The 22,398-nt window shown below is 49.6% G+C and overlaps 3 protein-coding genes across 6 annotated transcripts in view; 2 read left to right on the forward strand and 1 right to left on the reverse strand.

Annotated features, from left to right (window-relative positions):
* Positions 1-22,398, forward strand: part of LOC310757072 (uncharacterized protein) — a 238,572-nt gene that overhangs the window by 122,520 nt on the left and 93,654 nt on the right. The gene's annotated exons all lie outside the window — the stretch shown is intronic.
* LOC310757028 (uncharacterized protein) overlaps positions 1-22,398 on the reverse strand; it is a 163,842-nt gene that overhangs the window by 17,302 nt on the left and 124,142 nt on the right. The gene's annotated exons all lie outside the window — the stretch shown is intronic.
* On the forward strand, positions 2,858-22,398 carry WDR46 (WD repeat domain 46). Of its 2 annotated transcripts, XM_083600931.1 has the most exons (17): positions 3,088-3,148; positions 4,879-4,983; positions 5,477-5,626; positions 6,558-6,638; positions 6,748-6,860; positions 8,860-8,947; positions 9,054-9,115; positions 9,949-10,053; positions 11,552-11,702; positions 14,443-14,578; positions 14,805-14,904; positions 18,093-18,246; positions 19,366-19,513; positions 20,095-20,189; positions 20,399-20,494; positions 21,480-21,593; positions 22,042-22,398. In XM_083600931.1, the coding sequence occupies exons 2-17, from the start codon at positions 4,921-4,923 to the stop codon at positions 22,153-22,155; spliced, it is 1,770 nt and encodes a 589-aa protein (XP_083457057.1). In that variant the 5' UTR covers positions 3,088-3,148; positions 4,879-4,920; the 3' UTR covers positions 22,156-22,398. The 2 variants fall into 2 exon arrangements, with proteins under 2 accessions (XP_083457056.1, XP_083457057.1); XM_083600930.1 differs by lacking the exon at positions 4,879-4,983 and having other exon boundaries at positions 2,858-3,148.

Consider the following 22,398-nt stretch of genomic DNA (forward strand, 5'->3'; position numbering starts at 1 on the left):
ACCAGTGGCCATGATCTTCGTTTTTTTGATGTTGAGCTTCAGACCATATTTTGCGCTCTCCTCTTTCACCCTCAATAAAAGGTTCTTTAATTCCTCCTCACTTTCTGCCATCAAGGTTGTGTCATCTGCATATCTGAGGTTGTTGATATTTCTTCCGGCGATCTTAATTCCGGCTTGGGATTCATCCAGCCCAGCTTTTCGCATTATGAATTCTGCATATAAGTTAAATAAGCAGGGAGACAATATACAGCCTTGTCGTACTCCTTTCCCAATTTTGAACCAATCGGTTGTTCCATATCCAGTTCTAACTGTAGCTTCTTGTCCCACATAGAGATTTCTCAGGAGACAGATGAGGTGATCAGGCACTCCCATTTCCCAACCCCTTTACCGTTATTTAATGGCATCCCCATTATATGTATTCCCCTTTTCCCAAAAGTTGCTCCAAGAAGTTTTCCTCAGCGTTTGACCCACGTTGAGCCTGGGGTGTCCTAGGGAACCTTCTGCCACTGGAGAGTCAGGCTCAGGTGCCTTCTCCTGGCAGCTCATTCAGAAGACACCCCTGAAGCTGAGGCTCTTTTGGGACAAGGGGAATACATATAACTGGGATGCCATTAAATAATGGTAAGGGGGTTGGAGGGAAGGGTCTCCAGCCAGCCTGCCCCTTATTTTGAATTGGGGGGGATGAGGGGCTAAGAAAAGCCCTCCCTGAAAACCAAGCGGGGGGGGGAATGTTAGCAGGTGGAGGTGCTGATTTCTTCGTATTTGAGAGTTGCTGCTTCTCAAAATGGTGCTTTTAAAGTGGGGAGGGGGTTGGAGGTGGCCTTGAGCTTGACTTGCCCCTGTTTGGGACCCAGCAGGAAAGGAGGGCGTTTCTTATTCCAGAAAGAAGTCTGACAGAGCTGACTCCGGACTCCAGTTCAAAGGAAGAGTGACACCTGCCATCCTTTCCGTGTTTCCCACCAGAAATCCAGTTTCTACTAGGTTCCCAGAACTATCTGACCCCATTTCCCACCCCAGAGCAGGGATGGACCAATCAGAGGCCTCTGCATTGGAAAGCTGGCCAATCCACTTTCAGATTCCCCTGGGCCTCCTCCTCTCCTTCGCCTGGTTTCCTGAGGGAGTTTCCCACCTGAGTTTCCCTCTTGGCTGCTCCCCCTCCCAGCTTCTCCTTCATTTCTCCTTCCTTCTCTTCCCCCTCATTGTTTGGGGGCAGCTGGATTCCCCCAATGGCCAGGGAGGCCCAGGAGGAGCCCACGGAGGCAGCAGGGCCAAGAGATGGTGTTTCTCCAAAAAAGGCAGGAACGCCATTTTGTTTTTTCCGGAGCCCCAGCCGCTCCCAGAGACGCCATGGCTCCCTTGTGGGCCTCGGGGGTCCCACGCTCTCAGGATCTCTCCTCCCGGATGAAGGAGGGCGGCACCTTTGGTCCTCAGCCGCCTTCCTGCCATGATGACTTGGCCTCCGCAGGGCAGCCTCTCTCCTCGCCATGTTGGCCCCATGGAGGAGGCCTCTCCCTTGGGAGACGAGGAGGGAAAGGCCCTCTCTGTCTCAGAGGCCCAAGGAGGAGAATAGTAATACAGTGGTACCTCGGGTTACATATGCTTCAGGTTACAGACTCCGCTAACCCGAAAATATTACCTCAGGTTAAGAACTTTGTTTCAGGATGAGAACAGAAATTGTGTGGTGGCGGCAGCAGGAGGCCCCATTAGCTAAAGTGGTACCTCAGGTTAAGAACAGTTTCAGGTACTTTCAGGCAGAAGACAACTTCTTGCCTCAACTTGGAGGCTGTCAGGGCATTAAACGCAGAAGTCCAGGCACAGCCTCTCTTCTCAGGCCGATGTTCCGCTTTCTAGACATGGTGCTCAAATGCTGGACTCCATTTCTGCCCCTTCTTCCCTCTCCTTCCTGGACTGAGTCGTGTCAGACTTGGGGGGTTCCTGAGCGAGGGGCCCTTTCCCTCTGCTCCCCCCTCTCAGTCCGCCCCCCACCCCCAGGGGGTCCCCTCAGCCCTCCTTCTTGGGGGTCTCCCTCCGCTCCCCCCCCTCAGACACCCAGGGGGTCCCCTCAGCCCTCCTTCTTGGGGGTCTCCCTCCGCTCCCCCTCTCAGTCCGCCCCCCACCCCCAGGGGGTCCCCTCAGCCCTCCTTCTTGGGGGTCTCCCTCCGCTCCCCCTCTCAGTCCGCCCCCCACCCCCAGGGGGTCCCCTCAGCCCTCCTTCTTGGGGGTCTCCCTCCGCTCCCCCCTCTCAGTCCGCCCCCCACACCCAGGGGGTCCCCTCAGCCCTCCTTCTTGGGGGTCTCCCTCCGCTCCCCCCTCTCAGTCCGCCCCCCACACCCAGGGGGTCCCCTCAGCCCTCCTTCTTGGGGGTCTCCCTCCGCTCCCCCCTCTCAGTCCGCCCCCCACACCCAGGGGGTCCCCTCAGCCCTCCTTCTTGGGGGTCTCCCTTCCCTCCCCCCAGCTTCTCCCCTTCAACTCCCGCCTGACTCCTCTTCCTCTCCTCCCCACCTTCCCCTCCAAGCTCCCCCCTCAGACCATCCCTCAGAAAAGGCGCCTTGCCTTTTCCCGCCAAAAGGGCTGGCTCCGCCTCCCGTTGGCTTGGCAGCCAATCAGAGTGAGGCTCCCGCCCCCTGGGGGAATTTCTGAGGGACTAAGTCCGCTGACTGGCCTGGCTCTGCTGTCCATCACAGGCCCAACCAAGGGGGGCATCCGGCAGCTGCCGTATATCTATATACCACCTACGTCTATCAATTCCCTATCTATATTAAACTATTATATATATAATATGTACATAGCTATGTATGTATCTATACATAACAGTCAGGCACCAAACTGCCCTCATTCAAGATGGCCGCGGGCCCTTCCTCCCGCTCCAAACATGGGAGAACCGGCTGCCCTGACCCAACATGGCCTCTCCCCTTTCTCAGAGCGCCTCCTAGGCCTCCGCGGTGGCTTCATTTCCGGGACGGCGCCCCTCGCGCGGCGATTGGTGGAGAGCTGGGCGCTCTGTGCGCGGCGATTGGTCGAGGTGGGAGGAAGCACCCGGAAGAGCCGGCAGCCTGGCTTTCCACGTGGGTTTGGGAGAGAGAGGAGAGCGGCAGCCATGGAGGAAGGAAGGGCCGCCGGGCGGGAGGAGGCCGGAGACCCCAAGAAGGTGAGGCGGGGCGGGAGTGGGGTGGGACAGATGCCCCTTGGGGGACCCTGGCCATTCTGGGACTCTGGATTCCTGCCTTACTCCGGGTCAACGCTCTCTCTCCCCTTAATGCCTCATGAAGTTTCCTAATACCAGTTAGACCACATGCCTTATACCATTTGCTGAGATTCTCTGATTATCCCTGCTGCGTTTTATTTAATGGAAACTGAGACAGGTTTTCCAGGTGAAGCTTTTCCCACATTCTAAACAGTCCCTTGCAGGAAATATTTCATGGAAAATTAGATTCAGCACCTGAATGAAGCTCTTTCTACATTCCAAGCACTGACTTGGTTTCTGACCTGCATGAAGCTTTTCCCAAACACTCCCCTGGATGAGGTATCTCATGGGAACTGTGGGTGGAGCTGCGAAGGAAGATTTCCGCACATTTCAAGCACTAATTTCTTCCCCCGTTAGTTCTTTCATGTGAAGTGAGGCTCTCCTTCTGAATGAAGAGCTTTCCTTGATGGGAAGGGGACTGGGAGCTCCGACTAAAGTTCTCTCCACACTCTGAATATTTATATGATTTCTCCATTGTGAAGATTTTTCTTGTTCTCTCCCTTCTTCCTTTCCAATTCACCACCTACAACCTACAATCTACTGTTATATGGCAGTATTATTATCATTAATAATAATAATAATACTAGCCTGAGGAAGAAATTGAGGCTGAAATGAATGAACAATACAAATGACTGCTTGTGAAAGAGGAAGAAGGGAAGGGAGTTACTGCCTTTTTTGGCTGGTATTAGCTAACTTATTTATGGGAACCGGAGATTCAAAAAGCCTGGCTCTTTCCAGGGATGGATTTAATTTGGCTCAGTCGTGGAATCCGCTCCATCTCCAAGCGCAGTCATTTCTTTGCTCAACCAAAAACAGAGAGATGCAGAAAGGGAAAAAGAAAATTAGACAGGATGTACCTCCATGTCCTTAATATCTCTGAAGCCTACATTGAAGAAGGGCTGCAGAGGGGGGTCGACTGGATGGCCTTTGGGGTTCCCTTCCAGTTCTGGGATCGTTCGGTGCTTTAGCAGGTCATTCCTGCTAAAGTTGAGGGACAGAAAGTGGTGGAGAGACAGAAAGTTGACATCTTTAAAGAAATCCCATTTAAACTGAGAGTCAAGAGAAGGGCAGAAATGACAGATAGATTAAGGGGAAAAGACAAGAGCGACTTTGAAAAAGAATGGGGACCATTTATATTATATTTGCAGAAACAGAGAAAGTCAAAGTGGGTGAAAAGAGAGACAAGCCAGAAGCACTGGAGGGGAGGGAGGGAGGAATATATAGTGAATGTTAAGAAATTGAGATGTATGTAATGAATGAAAAAGAAAAATGAATATTTTTTTTAAAAAGAGGTGGGGCTGGATGGCCTTTGGGGAGCCCCTTCTGGCCCTGTCTCCAGGGCTGGGACCTGGGTGCTTTTCTCTGCTCCAGGCCCTCTTCAAATCGCCCCCCATCTATTGATTTTGGCTGCCCCCCCCCAAGAAGGCATCCATTTGGAGCCCATCCTCTCCTCCACCTCACGAAACGGATTCTGGGACACGTAGTTTATCCTCTCTAGCCAGTTTGTCCTATGTCCTTTTAAATGGGTGTGTGTTTTGGAAGCGGGGGGGGGGGGTGTTTATTGTTTTGCTTTCTTCGTGTCCTTCATATATGCATTTTGCGCCTTTTGTCTCGTATTTCTATGCTCTGAGCAGCCCCGCGGTCTTCGGATGAAGGGCAGTATGCAGATTTAATGCATGAACAACAATTCTGCAGTTCCCAGCACCCTAAAACTAGAGTTCCCAGGGGTCTGGTGGGGGGTGAGCATGTGCTTTATTTTTAAATCTTTTTTTATTGATTTTCCAATAAAAAACCTCCAATTAATATATCCAATCGTAATACTCCAATTAAAATAAAAAAACTAAAATAAAAAAATCCAAATTATAGTTCAAATTATAATTATTAATTTTTTGGAGCTCCCCACGGTCTGGATCTCTGAAGCATATCTCCACATCTCAGTTCTGACTCTCCTCGTCGTTTCCATGTTTTCCACCTCTCGATTTTGACGCTTTATAATTCTCCGTCGCTGAGTCCACGATTCTCAATCATGTCAAATACCATGTACTTTCCTCCGTCGAATACAGCTTTGGTAATATAGATTTTTCCAACTGGCGTGTGCTTTCAATGCATTTAGGATTCCTTTGCAATGTTGTCGGTTCCGTCAGGCTAGCTCTGCGGTTTTACTTGGCCTTTTGCTAGTTTCCTTGATTGTCTGACCCCAGATAATCCCTCTTTCTCTCCGCCGCCCCAAAGAAGAAGAAGGTCGTCAGGAGATACTGGGAGGGCGAAGCCCCCCAAGCCGACCCAGAACAGAGTGGTGCTCGGGGGGCCAAGAGGCCGCGGCAGGATGAGGCCTCCTCAAGGAAGTCGATGGGTCCTGGCAGGAAGAAGACCATATCTGGGGTACGGTCCTCCTTTTTCTTTACATTTCCAACATTTATTATTTGTCTTATTCCTTTTTCGCTAATTTCACAGGTGTAATATACGAAACATTGCAAAGTAGAGAAAGAATAGAGATATTAGTTGTGAGATTTAAATGTAATAGTGAAAGTAAGAAATGTAAATTAAGTGAACAGATTGGAAAATTTTCAGTTCATTTTTAAATTTTTATTGGAAATTTTATTTACAACATAAATACAGAAATACAATAAGCATAACATACCACAGTACAAACAACCAAACAAAACACTTCTTTTATCCTGTATCTGGCCTCCTTATTTACTTCTTATAAGCTGTTTCCTTTATGAATAATTGTTGAGATTTTTCTAATTATAACTTAAATATCCACAAAGTCTCCTGCAGACATTAATCGAAACAAGTCCGGGTATGTATTTTAGGGCACTGTTTTGTGATGTATTCTCTGCATTTCCCCCATGCTTTTTGAAACTCTTGTCTAGTGTGATCTCTAATTGGAAAATTTTCAGATGTGATTGATGGAAATAAAAAAACAACAACTATATAAGATATAAAAGTATGCTTAATTATTGTTGAAAATGATATGTAATTAGTTTTTTAACATATCATTTTCAACAATATATCATTTTCATATATCATATTCGTTTCAACAATATGATACATGAGAATATCAGGGGTTTGAAGGGAAGTAGGTCTGCATTGCAGGAGGGGGCGGCTAGATGTCCTTCAGTGGGTCCCTTCAAATTTAGGAAGTCTGGGGAAGGGGCTGAATCTTTTTGGGGGGAGATACAACCTGCCCCCAATTCCACGTCCGCCTGGTTCGCTCTTTCGCATTTGTTGCAATCCCTGCCTTGCAGGGGGTTGGACTAGATGGCCCCTGGGGGCCCTTCTGACGCTGTGATTCTGTGATTTCTTCCAGAAGGTGGACCCGTTTCCTGGCCCGGCCTCCGTCAGCCGTGAGCAAGTGCGCAAGTTCCAGCGGGGAGCCGGGGGCCAACTGGTGAGGCGCTTTGGCCTTCCTGCGGGGGCGGAGATGTTCTCCCTAGGCGTGGGGGGGAGCTGCGGGCCACCATCATCTTTGAACCCCCCCCTTTTCCCATGTCCCACAGGGGACGGTGTCCAACAAGCGCCTTAAGCGCCAGCTGGCCAGGCAGGAGGAGAAGGCCCAGGCAGCAGCCAAGCAGGCGGCCCGGATGGAGATGCTTCTCCTGGAGGATGCTGGGTAATGTAGTTTCTGCACCTGCATTTAAGAGGCTGTTGGGCGGTGGGTGAGCCTTGGTTCCGTAGCTGTCAGCTTTTCCCTTTTCTTGTGAGGAATCCTATTCGGAATAAGGGAATTTCCCTTAAAAAAAGGGAAACGTTGACGGCTATGTTTGGTTCAGTGCAGGCAAATGGTGCCAAGAAATCTTCATTTACTTAAAAAAAAAATTCCTTTAAAAAAACAAGATTTACTTTATCGTTTTCAGTTTTACAACATTTATATAAATTACAGAATTTAAAACATATTTAAAACATATCCGACTTCCCTTCCCACCCCCCTTCCAAGGCTCGTTTCATTTTCCTTTTTTGCTTCTTATTCTAATTAATCCTTCTCTTTCCTAATTTTCCCTTCTGGGTATACATAAACTGCTCAATTAATTCCAATCCTGCTAACGTCTTTAAGTTGCCTACAGTAATTTTTCAAATATTCCACATTTCCCCCCCCCCATTCCTTTTTTAAAAAAAGTTTTTCCTTCCTGATCTCTTATCCTTCCTGTTAAACTAGTCATTTCTACACATTCCATCAGTTTCTTTGTTGCTACTGCATCTTCCTCCTGTTTCTGATCACAAATTGTCCGGGCTGCAGTTGTTGTGTATAGGAATAAGATTTTCTGATCTTTGCGTACCTCTGGACCAGTTATTCCAAAAAGAAAAGCTTCTGGGTTTGTTTGTTTTTAAATTAGAAGATTTATTCAACATTTTTTTCAGTTAATTATAAATCATTTCCCTGAAGGCTTTGGCTACATTACACTTCCACCACATATGATGAAAGGTACCCATTTCCAACCTGTATCTTATTCTGACTTGTACATCTTTGCTGGTTTGTTAGACGTTAAATGCCACCTATACATCTTTTTCATATAGTAGTAGTACAGTAGTAATGATTATTATTATTATTAATGTATACCGTGCCCATTTGGCTGGGTTTCCCCAGCCACTCTGGGCGGCTTCCAATAGGATATTAAAAACACAATACAGTAAAACATTAAAAACTTCCCTGAACAGGGCTGCCTTCAGATGTCTTCTGAAAGTCAGATAGTTGTTTATCTCTTTGACATCTGCTGGAAGGGCGTTCCACAGGGTGGGCGCCACCACTGAGAAGGCCCTCTGCCTGGTTCCCTGTAGCTTTGCTTCTCGCAATGAGGGAACCGCCAGAAGGCCCTCGGCGCTGGACCTCAGCGTCCGGGCAGAACGATGGGGGAGGAGACGCTCCTTCAGATATACTGGACCGAGACCGTTTAGGGCTTGAAAGGTCAGCACCAACACTTTTAGTATAGTGTTCTCTCTCTCTCTCTTTTTTTGAGAAGATTGAAAAATGTTTATTGAATATATGAAGGGAGATTGTGTACACTTGAAAATGTTGGCAGCATAAAGATAAATTCAACAGTGTAAATAAGTTTTGATGGATGTAATAATGGAATACTGAGTGGCTTAGTTTTTGTAAAATATGCAGGGCTTTATGGAACGCAAAATGAACCATGGAAAGAGAAGAAGCAAGTCACTGGTATTTTAAGGATATTTAAATAAGTATTCTAAATTATAAAACAGAAAATTTAATTAATAATAATAATAACAACGCACTGATGTGGAAATCTGTGGGGCTGAACTTAAGGCTTTGAAAAAACGAGAAACGCAGTGAAACTGAAATGGCTAGATTCACCCACCCCTCTCTGCTTTTTTTTTAAAAAATATATTTTATATTAGGAATTTCAACAATTAACAATTTGTCAAAAATACATCATCCTCATTTCCCCCCTCCGAATAAAGTTCTCTTTTAGTTTATAACATGCCGCAAGTTTTAAATCCTTCTTCCACGGTCTCTCCCATTCACGTGTTTCAATATCCCTTGTCTAATTAACCTTCGTTTCCTGAGGGGTCCGGCATCGTCGCTGCCTCTGACCATAGTAGGCTGTTGCCTCCGGGGTGCAACTCTGCCTCACTTTCTCCCTCTGCTCCGCCAGGTTCCTGGAAGGAGATGAGGGGGAAGACACCTGCACCATCGCCCAGGCCGACATCGCGGAGGCCGTAGACCTGGCCGCCGGTGCAAAGGTAGGCAGGGAGGGGACAATGTGGGGGTCTTGAGGAAGGGGACCCCCTTCCTCAATGTGGGGACCCCCTCCCAGGGCCTGACCCCGGCCTGCTTTCCTCTCACCAGCATTTTGAGCTGCGGCTGAACCAGTTTGGCCCGTACCGGGTGGACTACACGCGCAACGGCAGGTGAGTGAGCAAGAGCTGTTTGGCGGTGGAACGATCTTGTAGCATTCCCAAAGCAAAGGAAGGATTGGACTCTGATTAATAAAATACACACGAGGCTTGACCAGCGAGACTCTGGGAGGAGTGCCAATAGTAATAATCCTCTCCACCCCTCGGCCCAGGTCGTTTTATTCACAAAAGAACCCTTTACACAGTGTTCGTAAGAACCAATCGGATTTCCTCTGAGCATTTCAAAACCCCTACGTAGGACAAAGTTTGATCAGAAGAAATTCTTTTAACTACAAAGATACTATTTTCTACTTGAGCATGCATAGTAGTTCAGAGTAAATAAAATAGGAATAGAAGGAGGAATGCATTCAGCAAAACCCCGGAGGTCATAAATGGGAGAGACAGGGTGGCAGTATTTACCGGCTCCTTGTGAACTCTCTTCCTGGCCTTTAAGATCTATCTAAAGATTAAACTACATCAAAGTAACCTACTATCTTTCTGTACTGAGGATGCCTGAGGAAGCAACTGGCCTGTGTTTCAGAATGCTTATACGTGCCTGTCAGGTGTAGAGAAAGCAAATGGCCGAGGTGGAGAGGCCTGGGGGATTCGATCAGAAACAATTGTCAATGAATCAAACCCAGTCAACACAATGCGTTCATCGCGGACACAATGCTTCATTTTTCATAATTCCTCATAGCAATCCCACCTGACCCCCCCACTCTGGATATTTGCACCCCTACAGGTCTCCCTCGGGAGGCGCTGGGCTCTCCTTCCTTGGGCGGCCCTCTGCCTTGTATGATTGAACTGAGATTCCTGCCTTGGGGAATCCTCCTCTTTCTCCTTCGCAGGCATCTCCTCCTGGGGGGCCGAAGGGGCCATGTGGCGGCCCTCGACTGGCACACAAAGGCCTTGATGTGCGAGATCAACGTCATGGAGTCCGTCGCAGACGTGGCGTGAGTGGCAAAAACGCGTGGGGGCGCCGTGTTGAGTTTTTTGGGGGGCGAGCAGGAATTGCACATCTATTATCAATCAATTGGGACGCGAGTGGTGCTGTGGGTTAAACCACAGAGCCTAGGGCTTGCCAATCAGAAGGTCAGCAGTTCGAATCCCCGCAATGGGGTGAGCTCCCGTTGCTCAGTCCCTACTCCTGCCAACCTAGCAGTTCGAAAGCACATCAAAGTGCAAGTAGATAAATAGGTACCGCTCCAGCAGGAAGCGTTTCCGTGCGCTGCTCTGGTTCGCCAGAAGCGGCTTAGTCATGCTGGCCACATGACCCGGAAGCTGTACACCGGCTCCCTCGGCCAATAAAGCGAGACGAGCGCTGCAACCCCAAAGTCAGCCATGATTGGACCTAACAGTCAAGGGTCCCTTTACCTTTACCTTTATCAATATATGCAATATATTTAGATTTATATACTGCCCTTTATCCGTAGATCTCAGAGCAGTTCCTTTTCTGTCTTCCCACCCCATTCCTCTCGTCTCTCTTCCCAAGCCACTTCCTCCACGGTTCAAACGTTCTGCTGTTGGCAAGTACCAGCAACGGCCTTGCCAGGTATTCCTGGCACTCCTGTCTCCACATTGCAGGGCAAGGGTTCCCCATCTTCCCAGTGAGGTTGTCGCTGCCTCCCCCCAGCTCAGAGATGAAATCTCAAGAGTCGTACCTTGGAACTCGAACGCCCCAACTCCCGAACAAATCGGCTCCCGAACGATTGAAACCCGGAAGTCAGTGTTCCTGTTTTCGAATGTTCTTTAGGAACCCAAACGTCCGATGCGGCTTCCGATTGGCTGCACGAGCTTCCTGCAGCCAATCAGAAACCGCCCCTTGGTTTCCGAACGTTTTGCAAGTCGGACGGACTTCTGGAACGGATTCTGTTCGACTTCCAAGGTATGACCGTGAATGCATAGTCTGCTTAGGGAAGCTGCCCCTCTCATGAAATTTCTTTATTACTATGATTAATACAGTCGTACCTCATGTTATGTTTGTTTCAGGTTGTGCGTTTTCAGGTTGCGTCCTGCGGCGACCCAGAAGTACCAGAAAGGGTTACTTCTGGGTTTTGCCGCATGCGCAGAATAATGTCACGGGCATGCGCAGAAGCGGCGTATCGCGACCTGCACATGAGCATGCACAGACGTGTGTTGTGTTTTTTTCGGGTTGCGAACTGGCCTCCAGAACGGATCCCGTTCACAACCAGAGGTACCACTGTATTGTGGTTCATTACAATTGCATTCTGCCCACCATCCATAGATTGCAGGGCGGTTCACAACTTAATTCAGGGCAGCCTTGCCACTTCTCACTGGCTCGTAGCTCCTGCCCGTAACCAGGCTGCCTTTGTACCTTTCCGCTTCTGAGCTGCGACGCCTCCATTGCTGGGGGTTGGGCTAGATGACCCCGAGGTGCCCCTCCCGACTCAGCCCTTCTGTTCTCCCCCCTGACGCCGCCTTTCTCCCCAGGTGGCTCCACACGGAGACCATGTTTGCTGTGGCCCAGCGGAAGTGGCTCTACGTCTACGACAACCAGGGGGTGGAGCTCAACTGCCTCAAGCGCTTCCACGGGGTCCAGCGGATGCAGTTCCTGCCCTACCACTTCCTCCTGGCCACAGCGGTGAGGAAGGCCCACTGGGGCTGCCCGATTGGGGGGGGGGCGGTTATCTTTCTCTCCTGACCTCCAACAATCCCCTCTCTCTGGACCTCTGAGAGCAAGAAACGTTCAGCAGTAGAAGCTGTTCAGCAGAGGTTAGGGGTGGGGACCATCTGCCAGGGACGCTTTCCCTGCGATTCCTGCCTTGAGGGGCGGGTTGGGCTAGATGACTCTTGGGTCTCCCTTCTGCCTCTACGAAGCTGTTATTCTATGCATCTGTACAGGGTCTTACAACCTGTGGATTCCCCTTTCCCTCCTTTTGAGAGAACAGTCGTACCTTGGAAGTCAAACGGAATCGGTTCCGGATGTCCGTTCAACTTGTAAAGCACGGCTTCTGATTGGATGCAGGAGCGTACTGCAGCCAATCAGAAGCCATGCCAGATGTTTGGCTTCTGAAAATTGTTCAAAAACTGGAACAATCTTCCCTCTGTTCTTCCTAATGTCTCAACAAGTGAAACCAATTTGAAGGGGGGGAAAGTGTTACGTGGAAAAAAATACGAGAGACATTGCACATACCTTTGTAAATCAAGAAAATCTTTAATAGAAATACATTTAAAAAAACTAAAAAAAAAAAAACCTGGAACAATTACTTCCGGGTTAACAGCAGCAGCAACATGTTATTTATACCCCGCCCATCTGGCTGGATTTCCCCAGCCACTGATGAGGGCCTGCTCGTCATCGATAATCGGTCTCACGCCAAGATGAATTGAAGGGGTCTAACTGCAACCGCCAACTAACGCTGCTGCAGCCCAACCTTTATTTAGAACAGTGAAAAACATACAACATTCTATCAGCCGGCAGATGAAGACAAAATACCATACATGGGCATCACACCACCGTGAGGCTGTACTATGTGGACCAATCACTGACCAAGCATGCAGTGTTCACGCGCTCTTCATGCCTAGTGCAGCTTGCCATGCCAGAAGGTCAGGCTGCTGTAAATTTCCACCTACGCACCCATCTTGCCATGTAGGCACAAACAACCATTTTCCTACAAGCCACTCTGGGCAGCTTCCAACAAAAGATTAAAAATGCATTAAAACATCAGACATTAAAAACTTCCCTAAACGGGGCTGCCTTCAGATGACCTTTAAATGTCATATAGTTGTTTATTACTTTGACATCTAATGGGAGGGTGTTCCACAGGGCGGTTTCAGTCACTCAGGAGCCGAAAGTTTCGAGTTCAAAGGCATTCGGCTTCCGAGGTTCCACTGTAGTTTAATTGACCAATGGAAAACACAAATAAAATGTGAAAAAGGAAAAGTAGTAGTAGTAGTAGTAGTGGTAGTATTCTGATTGTTATTATATTTGTACCCTGCCCATCTGACAGGGTTGCCCCGGCCTCTGCACAGCTTCCCACAAATATCATTGGAAGAGCTGACAAGGACAGCCGTCTATCAACTCATCTAATACATAGGTGGTGCTCTTAATTCCTGCGTGCTGAACCTCCTGTGTTTTGTATAAATGAATCTCAGATATACATGTCTGGGCAAAACCCACGCCAGCAAGTAATCCATTCTCAGCTTGCGGGAGTCACCACCCAGGGATTAAATATGTGGCAAGCATCTTTAGCTAGGTGTGGGAACACCTTGAGAGAAAAACAGGCGGCGGACTTCAGTCAGTGGCTGAGGTCCAGCTCCGAGGGCCTTCTGGCGGTCCCCTCCCTGCGAGAAGTGAGGTTGCAGGGCCTTCTCGGTGGTGGCGCCCTCCCATCAGATGTCAAGGAAATAAACAACTATCCGACTTTTAGAAGGCATCCCCATTTAGGGAAGTTTTTAATGTTTGATGTTTTATTGTGCATTTAATATTCTGTTGGGAGCTGCCAAGAGTGGCTGGGTCTCCCAGATGAGCGGGGCATAAATACTATTATTATTATTATTATTATTATTATTATTATTATTATTATTATTATTTATTAATTATTAATTTTACTGACAGGTTTGAGCATACACAGTTACAGGTATTTACACAATCTCCTGCTAGAGCCCTGACAGGGCTACTCCTTTAGATAGAGACTTGCCCCCTGGATCGCACAGCAAAACACACAGCAACACACAGATCCTGGTTGCAGGTTCAAACTTAGCTCCAAGCACAGCCCAGCAGCAACCAGCAGAGATTTCGTGCGGCAGAGAGACGTTGCTGGCCTGGCTCCTCTTCTGTTAGCCGGGGCAATCCCATCCTGGCCGGATGCCAGTGGCAGATTCAGCAGTTAGCATGGAGATTTGGGCCAGGTGGAATCACCCAGCCATCTTGCACTCGCAACTTATCCAGGTGCAAGCAATCTAGATGCCCCGGCACCATGATTTTCCCTGGGCCAAGAATAAATCTTCTCCGGCAGTGCGGAGAGGCGTGTACGGGACCCCGGCTGAGAGGGCCTCCGCTGTGGCCGGACAGGCAGTTTTGCAAAGTTAGCAAAGCTGTCTCCATGGCGCAGTGTCGGGGGCAAGGCGAAGATTGTTCCGCCTAACCCTCCTTTTGTGGGGTTGGTTGCGGCTGTGGGTCGGGCTGGCCAGTCTTGGGGGGGGGGGAGGTCAGGACCCTCTCCTAAATAAGAACTGCCCCCCCACCCGACTTAATCTAGCACCTGGTCTCTCCTGGGTGGGTGGGTGCCTTTGCCCACAGAAAAGAGACCCCCCCCCCCTGGATGCGAGGGTCTGTTTATTACAAAGCTCTCTCCTCTGTTTTTGTGTGGCCCCCCTCCCAGAGCGAGACGGGCTTCCTGCAGTACCTGGATATCTCTGTGGGGACGGAGGTGGCCACCATCTGCACCAAGGGGGGCCGGCTGGGGGTCATGGCGCAGAACCCCTCCAACGCCATCGTCCACCTGGGACACAGCAACGGTGAGACTCCCACTGCGGCGGGTTGGGCTGCATGGCCTCTGGGGGTCCCTTCCAAGCCGGCCATTCTGGGCTCCTGCGAGCAGGACTTGTGGGGCAGGAGGGAGGTGGGGGGGCGGTTGTAGCTGGTGTTTAGCCACTGACAGAAAGGGAGGGAGCTGATGGCAGGCAGGAGTAGCCCTCCCCTTCCCGGTTTGATCGTTTCTCCCCCCCCCCCAAAAAAATATAGGCACAGTGACCCTCTGGAGCCCCAACGTCAAGGAGCCCCTCGTTCGGATGCTCTGCCACCAGGGGGCCGTGAGGGCATTGGCGGTCGACGGCTCTGGCACGTGAGTGAAATGATTATTTTCATTTGCAAAATGCGAGTCCTGCTCTCTCTGTCTGGGGCGGTTTCTGCACCTTCTGTCTCCCCTTGGCTGCCAGAAACCGTCGGCGTGTGACGGCGGCCACAATCCTGTGTTACGGAAGAATCTAGGTGCGAGGCTGCTCAGTCCCTGCGGAATAAAGGAAGGAGTCCAGCCCCCAACCGGAGCAAAGAGCTGTAGACCAAAGTTGATTGCGCAACAGGTTCAAAGAGGAATTTTGAACTCCGAGGATGGGGTGACAAGGGCTTTTTAAAGTTGTTGCATATAAAAGCAATTTAACATCTTGCCTATTAATATCCTCACCTGTAATACCAAGTAAAAAATGCTTCTGGTTTTTTAAAAAATGTATATTTCAACATCTTTTTCATCCCATTATATATGATTTCCCAGAAGTTTTTTACTTTCTTACATTACCACCACATATGGTGAAATGTTCCTTCTAGGACAACTCTGATCTTAAACCTCCACTGTGTTGTGGGATCTCTTTGGGAGAAGGAAAGGCTCGGGAGAAAACCCGACACAATTCCAGAGTGGGATCCCTAAGGCGCTTGGTTGGTCTTCTTCTGCCAACTCCTGCTGCCAACGTCTCGCTCTGCTTTCCTTTGGATCGCATCAGCCAGGCCACGAGGGGGGTCTTGTCATAACTGTGTCCTTTTAAATCTCTCAGCGGGATCGGGGTTACGGCTTTGGCTCGTTTCTGCTTCGTTCGGCATTGCTGTGTTTTGCGAACTGCCCTACAAGTGCAAATTCAACGATAACAGCAAATAGTAAATGACGGGAGGTGTGTGCAAATGCAATAAATCGTGATAGCAAAAAAATTGTCGGCAGCCAAAGGAGAAATCAAAAATGGGCCGAAACACACGGCAACGTTGAGGGCGGCTGTGCGAGAACGCTGCTTGCGGGGGCCGGATTCAAGAGGCAGGGAGTTCCCAAGTGTCAGTGGTGGCACGCCGAAAGGATTTATTTCTATTCCCCACCCCTTTTTAAAGTCATAAATAAAGAAGAATAAAAATGTGCACCCCACCCCGGAGACCATTCCGTTGTAACTATCCAACCTCCCAGAATTTCAGCACCTCTTGCGATGGTTTGACCCCTTTATTCCCCTTAAGTGTGGGAATAAAACAGCCTTCAGCTGCCAGCAGAAGAACAACAAGGCAGGAGCCAGTCTGGGGTCCCCAGGCTTGGGAGGAGCCACCACCAAGAAGGCCCTGTCCTGCCCAAGTCTTCCTGGGAGGGTGGTGGGACCAAGAAAAGCCCCCCCCCCCGAAGATCTCAAAACCTGGGCAGCCTTATAAGAGGGAATGCGGTTTTTCAGACAGCCTGGCCCTAAGTCATTGTAGCATCCGGAACAAATGGGTACCCAGTGGGGCTGTTTGAGGGAGTTGTTTGCTCCCTACAAGATTTTTAAAGAGGGGGGCACACCCCGCCTCAAAACCATTCCTCCTGCATATTCCCCGCCTTACCTTAATGGCACATGTTCATCTATCATTATTAGCTATACCCCACACCTTTTTATTCCATTCTTCCATTTTATATTCTGCTTGCCCCTTCCGCTTCCTGGCTATAATAATTCGTGCAGCTGTCAATAATTTTACAAGCGCATCCTTCCTAGCCTGTGAACCCTCCGCCCCCTCGTAAATTGATAATAACGCTACCTCTGGACTTTTGGTCAGCTTTAACCCAGCAATTTCTGTTATCTCCCTTTGCTAATAATTTTCTTTTATTCTTATAGAGGTTTTCAACGTATGTTTCTCCCACATTTCCCCCCAGCCTTTTTTTTTTTTTTTGGAATATTTTTTATTAGAAATTTCAACATAACAATTTATCAAAAACACACCATCCTCATTCCCCCCCATTTTCCCCTCCCCCCTCCCCAAGAAAGAAAAAGCCACCCCCCACCCCCCTCCCAGACTTCCCTCAGCTCCTCTCTCTGGTTTTTCAGCACATGTTATTCTCTGCATATTATAAAATTGTGAAGATCCTTAATTTATCTAACTGTATGTTAAAAATAATAAATTTGTGTATGTTTATTCAAAACCTGCCAAGGAGTCCAACTCAATTTGTCGTTTCTTTAAGTACTTTGTAAAAGGTTCCCATTCTTCTTTAAAGTCACAGTTGTCCTTGTCGCGTAGTTTGTGCGTCTATTTTGCCAGTTCCGCTTAGTCCATCAATTTCTCTTGCCACTGTTCTTTTGTCGGGGTTTCTTCATTCTTCCATCCATGTGCTATTAAGACTCTTGCCGCCGTTGCCACAGACATAAATATGTTCTTCATTTTCCTTGGCAGGTCTTGTGCTACAATCCCTAACAGAAATGCTTCAGGCTTTTTTACAAATGTTAATTGGAACATTTTCTTCAACTCGTTGTATATCATTTCCCAGAATTTTTTAATTTTACTACAATACCACCACATGTGGTAAAAAGTCCCTTCTTTTTCCTTACATTTCCAACATATATTAGAGCTGGTTTTATACATTCTTCCTCACTGGTGTTATATACCATCCACACATCATTTTCATGTACAGTGGTACCTCTAGATGCGAACGGGATCCATTCCGGAGCCCCGTTTGCATCTAGAAGCAAACGTAACCAGCGACAGCACGTCTGCGCACGCACGCGTCACTTTTCGACGCTTCCGTGCATGCACGCGACGTCATTTTGAGCGTCTGCGCAAGCGGCGAAATCTGGAAGTAACATGCTCCGTTACTTCCGGGTTGCCACGGAGCGCAACTCGAATGCGCTCATTCCGAAGCACGTTCAACCCGAGGTATGACTGTAGTTTTCTTTCAGCAAAGAGCAGTCTGTAAATTTTAAATCAGTTTTCCACAATCTTCCCCAATCTTCAAACATTATATTATGACCTATATCTTGTGCCCATTTAATCATGACTGATTTCACCTCTTCATCTTTTGTTTCCCATTCTAGCAGACTACTATATGCACCTTTCAGCAACTTCACTTTCCCTTCTACGAGCCTTGACTATTTAGTTGTCCTGTTGTCTCTTTTAATTGATCTTCTTTCCAGTGCAGAACAGGTGCCACGTAGCGCCTATGAGAACGACAGCTCTGCCAACCCCTGTATTTTAGGGGGGCTGGACTAGATGACCCCAGGGGTCCCTTCCTGACCCACAACTCTCTGCTTCCTCTCCCTGCAGCTACATGGCCACCTCTGGGCTGGACCGGAAGCTGCACATCTACGACCTGCGCACCTACCGCCGCCTCCACTCCCTCCTGCTGCCCACCGGCGCCGGGCAGCTAGATTTCAGCCAGCGGGGGCTCCTGGGGGCCGCATGCCAGGAGGTCATCCAGGTAACTGGGGGCAGGCGGGGGACTCCCCACATTTCCTGGGTGGGCTTCGCGGCTCCATCTCCCTCAAATCCTAAAGCCTGAGGGGCTTATTGAATCTTTTCACTTTCCCTGTTTAATGTCAGCCCCCAGCCCCACATCCGGCACCGGGTTCTAATTCAGGCAAGGCGGAGACGGCTTGTCACTTTGGAGCATAACCTGGCAGGCTCGCTCTATGTCCTTATGGTCGATAACAGTCTACCTTGATTCCTCTGTCCCTGGGGGTATTTGACTCCTATTCAGACAAGACGGGCCCGATTTATTTTTGTGTTCCTTAGCACAACCAGAATCCGCTTGGCAAGGCAGCAGTGTGCAGAAGCAATTACGTTTTTTAAGGGGGAGTATTGTGGGTTTTTATGGTGTATTTTGTGTTTGTATTTTGTGATTTTATGTTGTAACCGCCTTGAGACTCACAGGTATAGGGCGGCATACAAGTTTAATAAATCGTCATCCAGGTATCCTAAGCGATCGTCAGGGCTGCAGCAAGTTGTAGGATCCTGCCCTGAGCGGGGTGGGCTGGATGACCCTCCGGTGTCCCCTTCTATGCTGTGAATCAGCTGAGTTTTGCGCTTTTTGCAAATTGCTTTGAAAAAGGGCTTTTTTTGTATCAGATGGAGGTAAAGCCAGAATCTCAAAAGTCACAGCCTGCTGGATCAAGCCCACAGTGGCCAGCCAGATGCCCCCCAAATCAGGATTCGAACTCAAGATCAGGACTACCCTGGTCAGCAGCCATCAACCGGCTTCTGCACGGATCTGTCCAATCAAAACCATCCAAGTTGGTGTTTCTCTCTCTCTGACTCTAGTGGGAGGGAGTTCCACAGTTTAACTGCGCAGTTTAACCTGTCCTGAATCTCCTGACATTCAGCTTCCTGAGACGGGCACGAGTTCGAGTGCTGCGCCAGAATGGGGGGGAATTGATCTCTCCACTTTTCCCCTTGCCTGGTGTAATTGTACAAGTTTCTATCACATTGCCTCTCACCCCGACTGGAAAGCTGCCGCCGTTCTTCGCAGGGGCGTCGCGCCATCCCCACAGAGCCCGGGAGTCCGCAGCCCCCCAAAATCTGTTTTTCTCTCCCTTCCCAGGTGTACAAGGACATTGTTTCCTGCCCGCCCACAAAGCCTTACCTGTGCCACTCCCTTCCGCGCCCAGCTCACGCCGTGTGCTTCTGCCCCTTTGAGGACGTGCTGGGCGTGGGCCACGGAGAAGGCTTTGCCAGCCTCCTGGTGCCAGGTAAGGGGGTGGGGGGACGGGGGTGGGGGGATACTGCCGGGGAGACGGGGGCATCAGGCAGGCCACCGGCTGGCAGCCGGGCAATCACCGGTTTCCCTAGCAACAGCATCAAGCAGCGACATGAGCCTCAGATACTTTTAGAGACTCGTGCACGCTCTGTCAGCAGAGTGAATAAATCTTCGCACATGGCGGGCTGAGCCATGTGTAAGCACATTTACAGCATTTATTCAGCATAGTTCAGGAGCAAAGGAAAAAACATGTCTGCTTCCCTTCGTGTCCAGCAAACTGCGACATAGCAGAAGCAACACACAACGGAAGTTCCCAGCAGACTGAGCTGGAAGTAAACAGGCATGTGACACACAACAGTCATGCCTGTTCCTTTTTAAGGTGGAACAGAACTATATCCTAACGGGGGGACCCTGTGGGTCATCCAGCCCAACCCCCTTGCAGTGTGTCTGTGATTAGCCCAAGGGGAAGGATGGAGCAGATGGGCTGGGTCTCCCCCACTGCCTTAGAGGGGGTATTGAGTTATCCCCCTCGGCTTTTCCTCCTGACTCACCCCTTCTTTTCTCGGGCCGCAGGAGCCGGGGAGCCCAACTTTGATGCCCTGGAGAGCAACCCTTTCCGCAGCCGGAAGCAGCGCCAGGAGTGGGAGGTCAAGGCTCTCTTGGAGAAGGTACCCAAGGAGGATCGGGGCCCTGTCCTCGCAGAGGCCGGCCGTCTTCTCTTCCTGCCGCGACTCAGATAGGCTGCCCCTGAACTTGGAGGCTCCGTTTCCCCAACCGTTTTGCAGCCGCTAGCTCCGCCCCCTGTGGCAGGGAGTTCCGCAGGTGAAGCGGAGAAGGGCCCTCACTTCATCTCACTCTCGTTCCCTCCCTCCAACAGATCCCGCACGAGCTGATCTCGCTGGATCCCGGGCAGCTGGGCACCGTGGACAGGGTCTCCCTGGAGCAGCGGCAGAAGGAGCGGGTTGAAAGACTGGTGGGTCTTCTGGGGCGAGGGGGGGTTTTGGGTGGGGGGGGTCTGTCCCGGGGTAGCCTGATGGGGGGGACAGGCTGGTAATGGGGGGAGAGACTTGCCAAAAATGTGGCGGCTTTGAGACCCCTTTTCAGAAAATTATGCACATATATATGTATGTGTGTTTGTGTGTTTGTGTTTGTTATGGGACTACACACGTAAATCATGAAATATGATGTGACCAGCCGCAAAACGGGATACTAGTGGGGTAAAATACTAAACCTATTTTTATGTTTAAATACCGTAGATTCTGGCTCATTAGGTGACTGGGTGTATAAGACGAACCCCTGCAGCTGCCAATTTGGGGGGTCGTCTTATACGCTTCGGCAGCTTTGCTGGGCAGCGGCAGTCGGCTCCCAGCACGGAGCGGAGCCCGCCGCCCACTGCAGCCATACCCGGCATATAAGATGACCCCCGACTTTTTAACCTGTTTTCGAGGGTTAAAAAGTTGTCTTATACGCCAGAATCTACGGTAGGTGCATTTTACAGAACAGTGGTATCTCGGTTCCTGAACATCTCCATTTAATAACGGATGCAGTGGTACCTTGGTTTCCAAATGCCTTGGTACTCAAACATTGTGAACCTGCAAGTCAGTGTTCCTATTTGTGAACTTTTTCTAGAAGTCGAACGTGCTCCGATTTGAGTGTTACATTGAAGTCTGTCTGTTTTTGCTATTTATTTTGAATTTTTGTGGCTCGTTTTTGTGACTTTGTGGAACCCAGTTCAGCTACTGATTGATCGATTGTGTGGCTGAAGTACATCGTTTATTGCTGTTTTTTGGGGTTGTTTTTAAAAGTCTGGGACAGATTAATCTGTTTTGCATACCTTTCTGCTGGAAAGCGGGCCTTGGTTTTGGAACGCTTTGGTTTTGGAAGGGTTTTGGAACAGACTTCCGGGATGGAATTAAGTTTGAGAACCGAGGTACCACTGTATTTCCGACTTTCTCCAGGGCTACGACCCCCAAGCCAAGGTCAAGTTCTGCCCCCGGAAGCGGACGAAGGGCCGCGACTCGGCCGTGGGGAGACTCCGGCGCCGGAAAAAGGTGGCCGCGGAGGAGCAGCGCGTAAGTGCATTTCTGGTTCCCTTTCTGTTTCTATTTCTGACTGAGCAGCTGCTGGGAGTCACAGGACTCTGTTTACATTCCAGAGACCTTCCAGTCTCATGGGAAAGGAGATGGGATGTGACGTTAGTGGTTTCCTGTTTCCTTGTTCCTTGGTTCAGTTGCTCTCTGCTCTCACAGGGAGAGGATGTATATTTCTTTGCTCTCTGCGTAGCTAGAAAATAAAGCATAGCAATGTAGCTCATACTATCTCATCCTTCTGCGTGCTGTTTTGATGCTCTGCTGGGACGATGTGCCTGAGGCCTTATCAAAGGATCAGGTCGTCAATTAATCGTCGGGAGGCGATTCCAAAGATGAACCTTATCAGCTCAGTCGAACGGAGATTCCAACATCCCCTCTGCCTTCCTCGCCCGTGACCCCCGTCTCCCCCCCTCTTCTCTTTTCTGCACAGGCGGCCATTCGGAAGAGCATCTCACAGCGCCAAAAGGGACAGCAGCGACCATGTCCGCAGGCCCCCAAAGCCCCCCAAGGTCAGAGGTCGGCCTTGGACCGCTTCCAGAAGTAGAAACGGGGCAGGGGGCCGTCTGGCTAGAAAAGAAGAAGCAGCCCCCCCCCCCATGGGGTGGAAAGGACCCTCTCGGCCGCCCGCCCAGCGGCAGGACCTGCTGGCGTTCCCTCTGCGAGGAAGAGATGGGGCTGCGTGGGGTCGAAATCCTCCCCAAAGCCCCTCTGGTTCTTCCTCGATGGCCTTTGGGCGTCTCCTGCGAAGGACCCGTGCTCTTTTTTTTGTAAAATAAAATATAAAACC

This window comes from Podarcis filfolensis, assembly GCF_964270895.1.
Source record: "Podarcis filfolensis genome assembly, chromosome: 2".
Classification (NCBI taxonomy): domain Eukaryota; kingdom Metazoa; phylum Chordata; class Lepidosauria; order Squamata; family Lacertidae; genus Podarcis; species Podarcis filfolensis.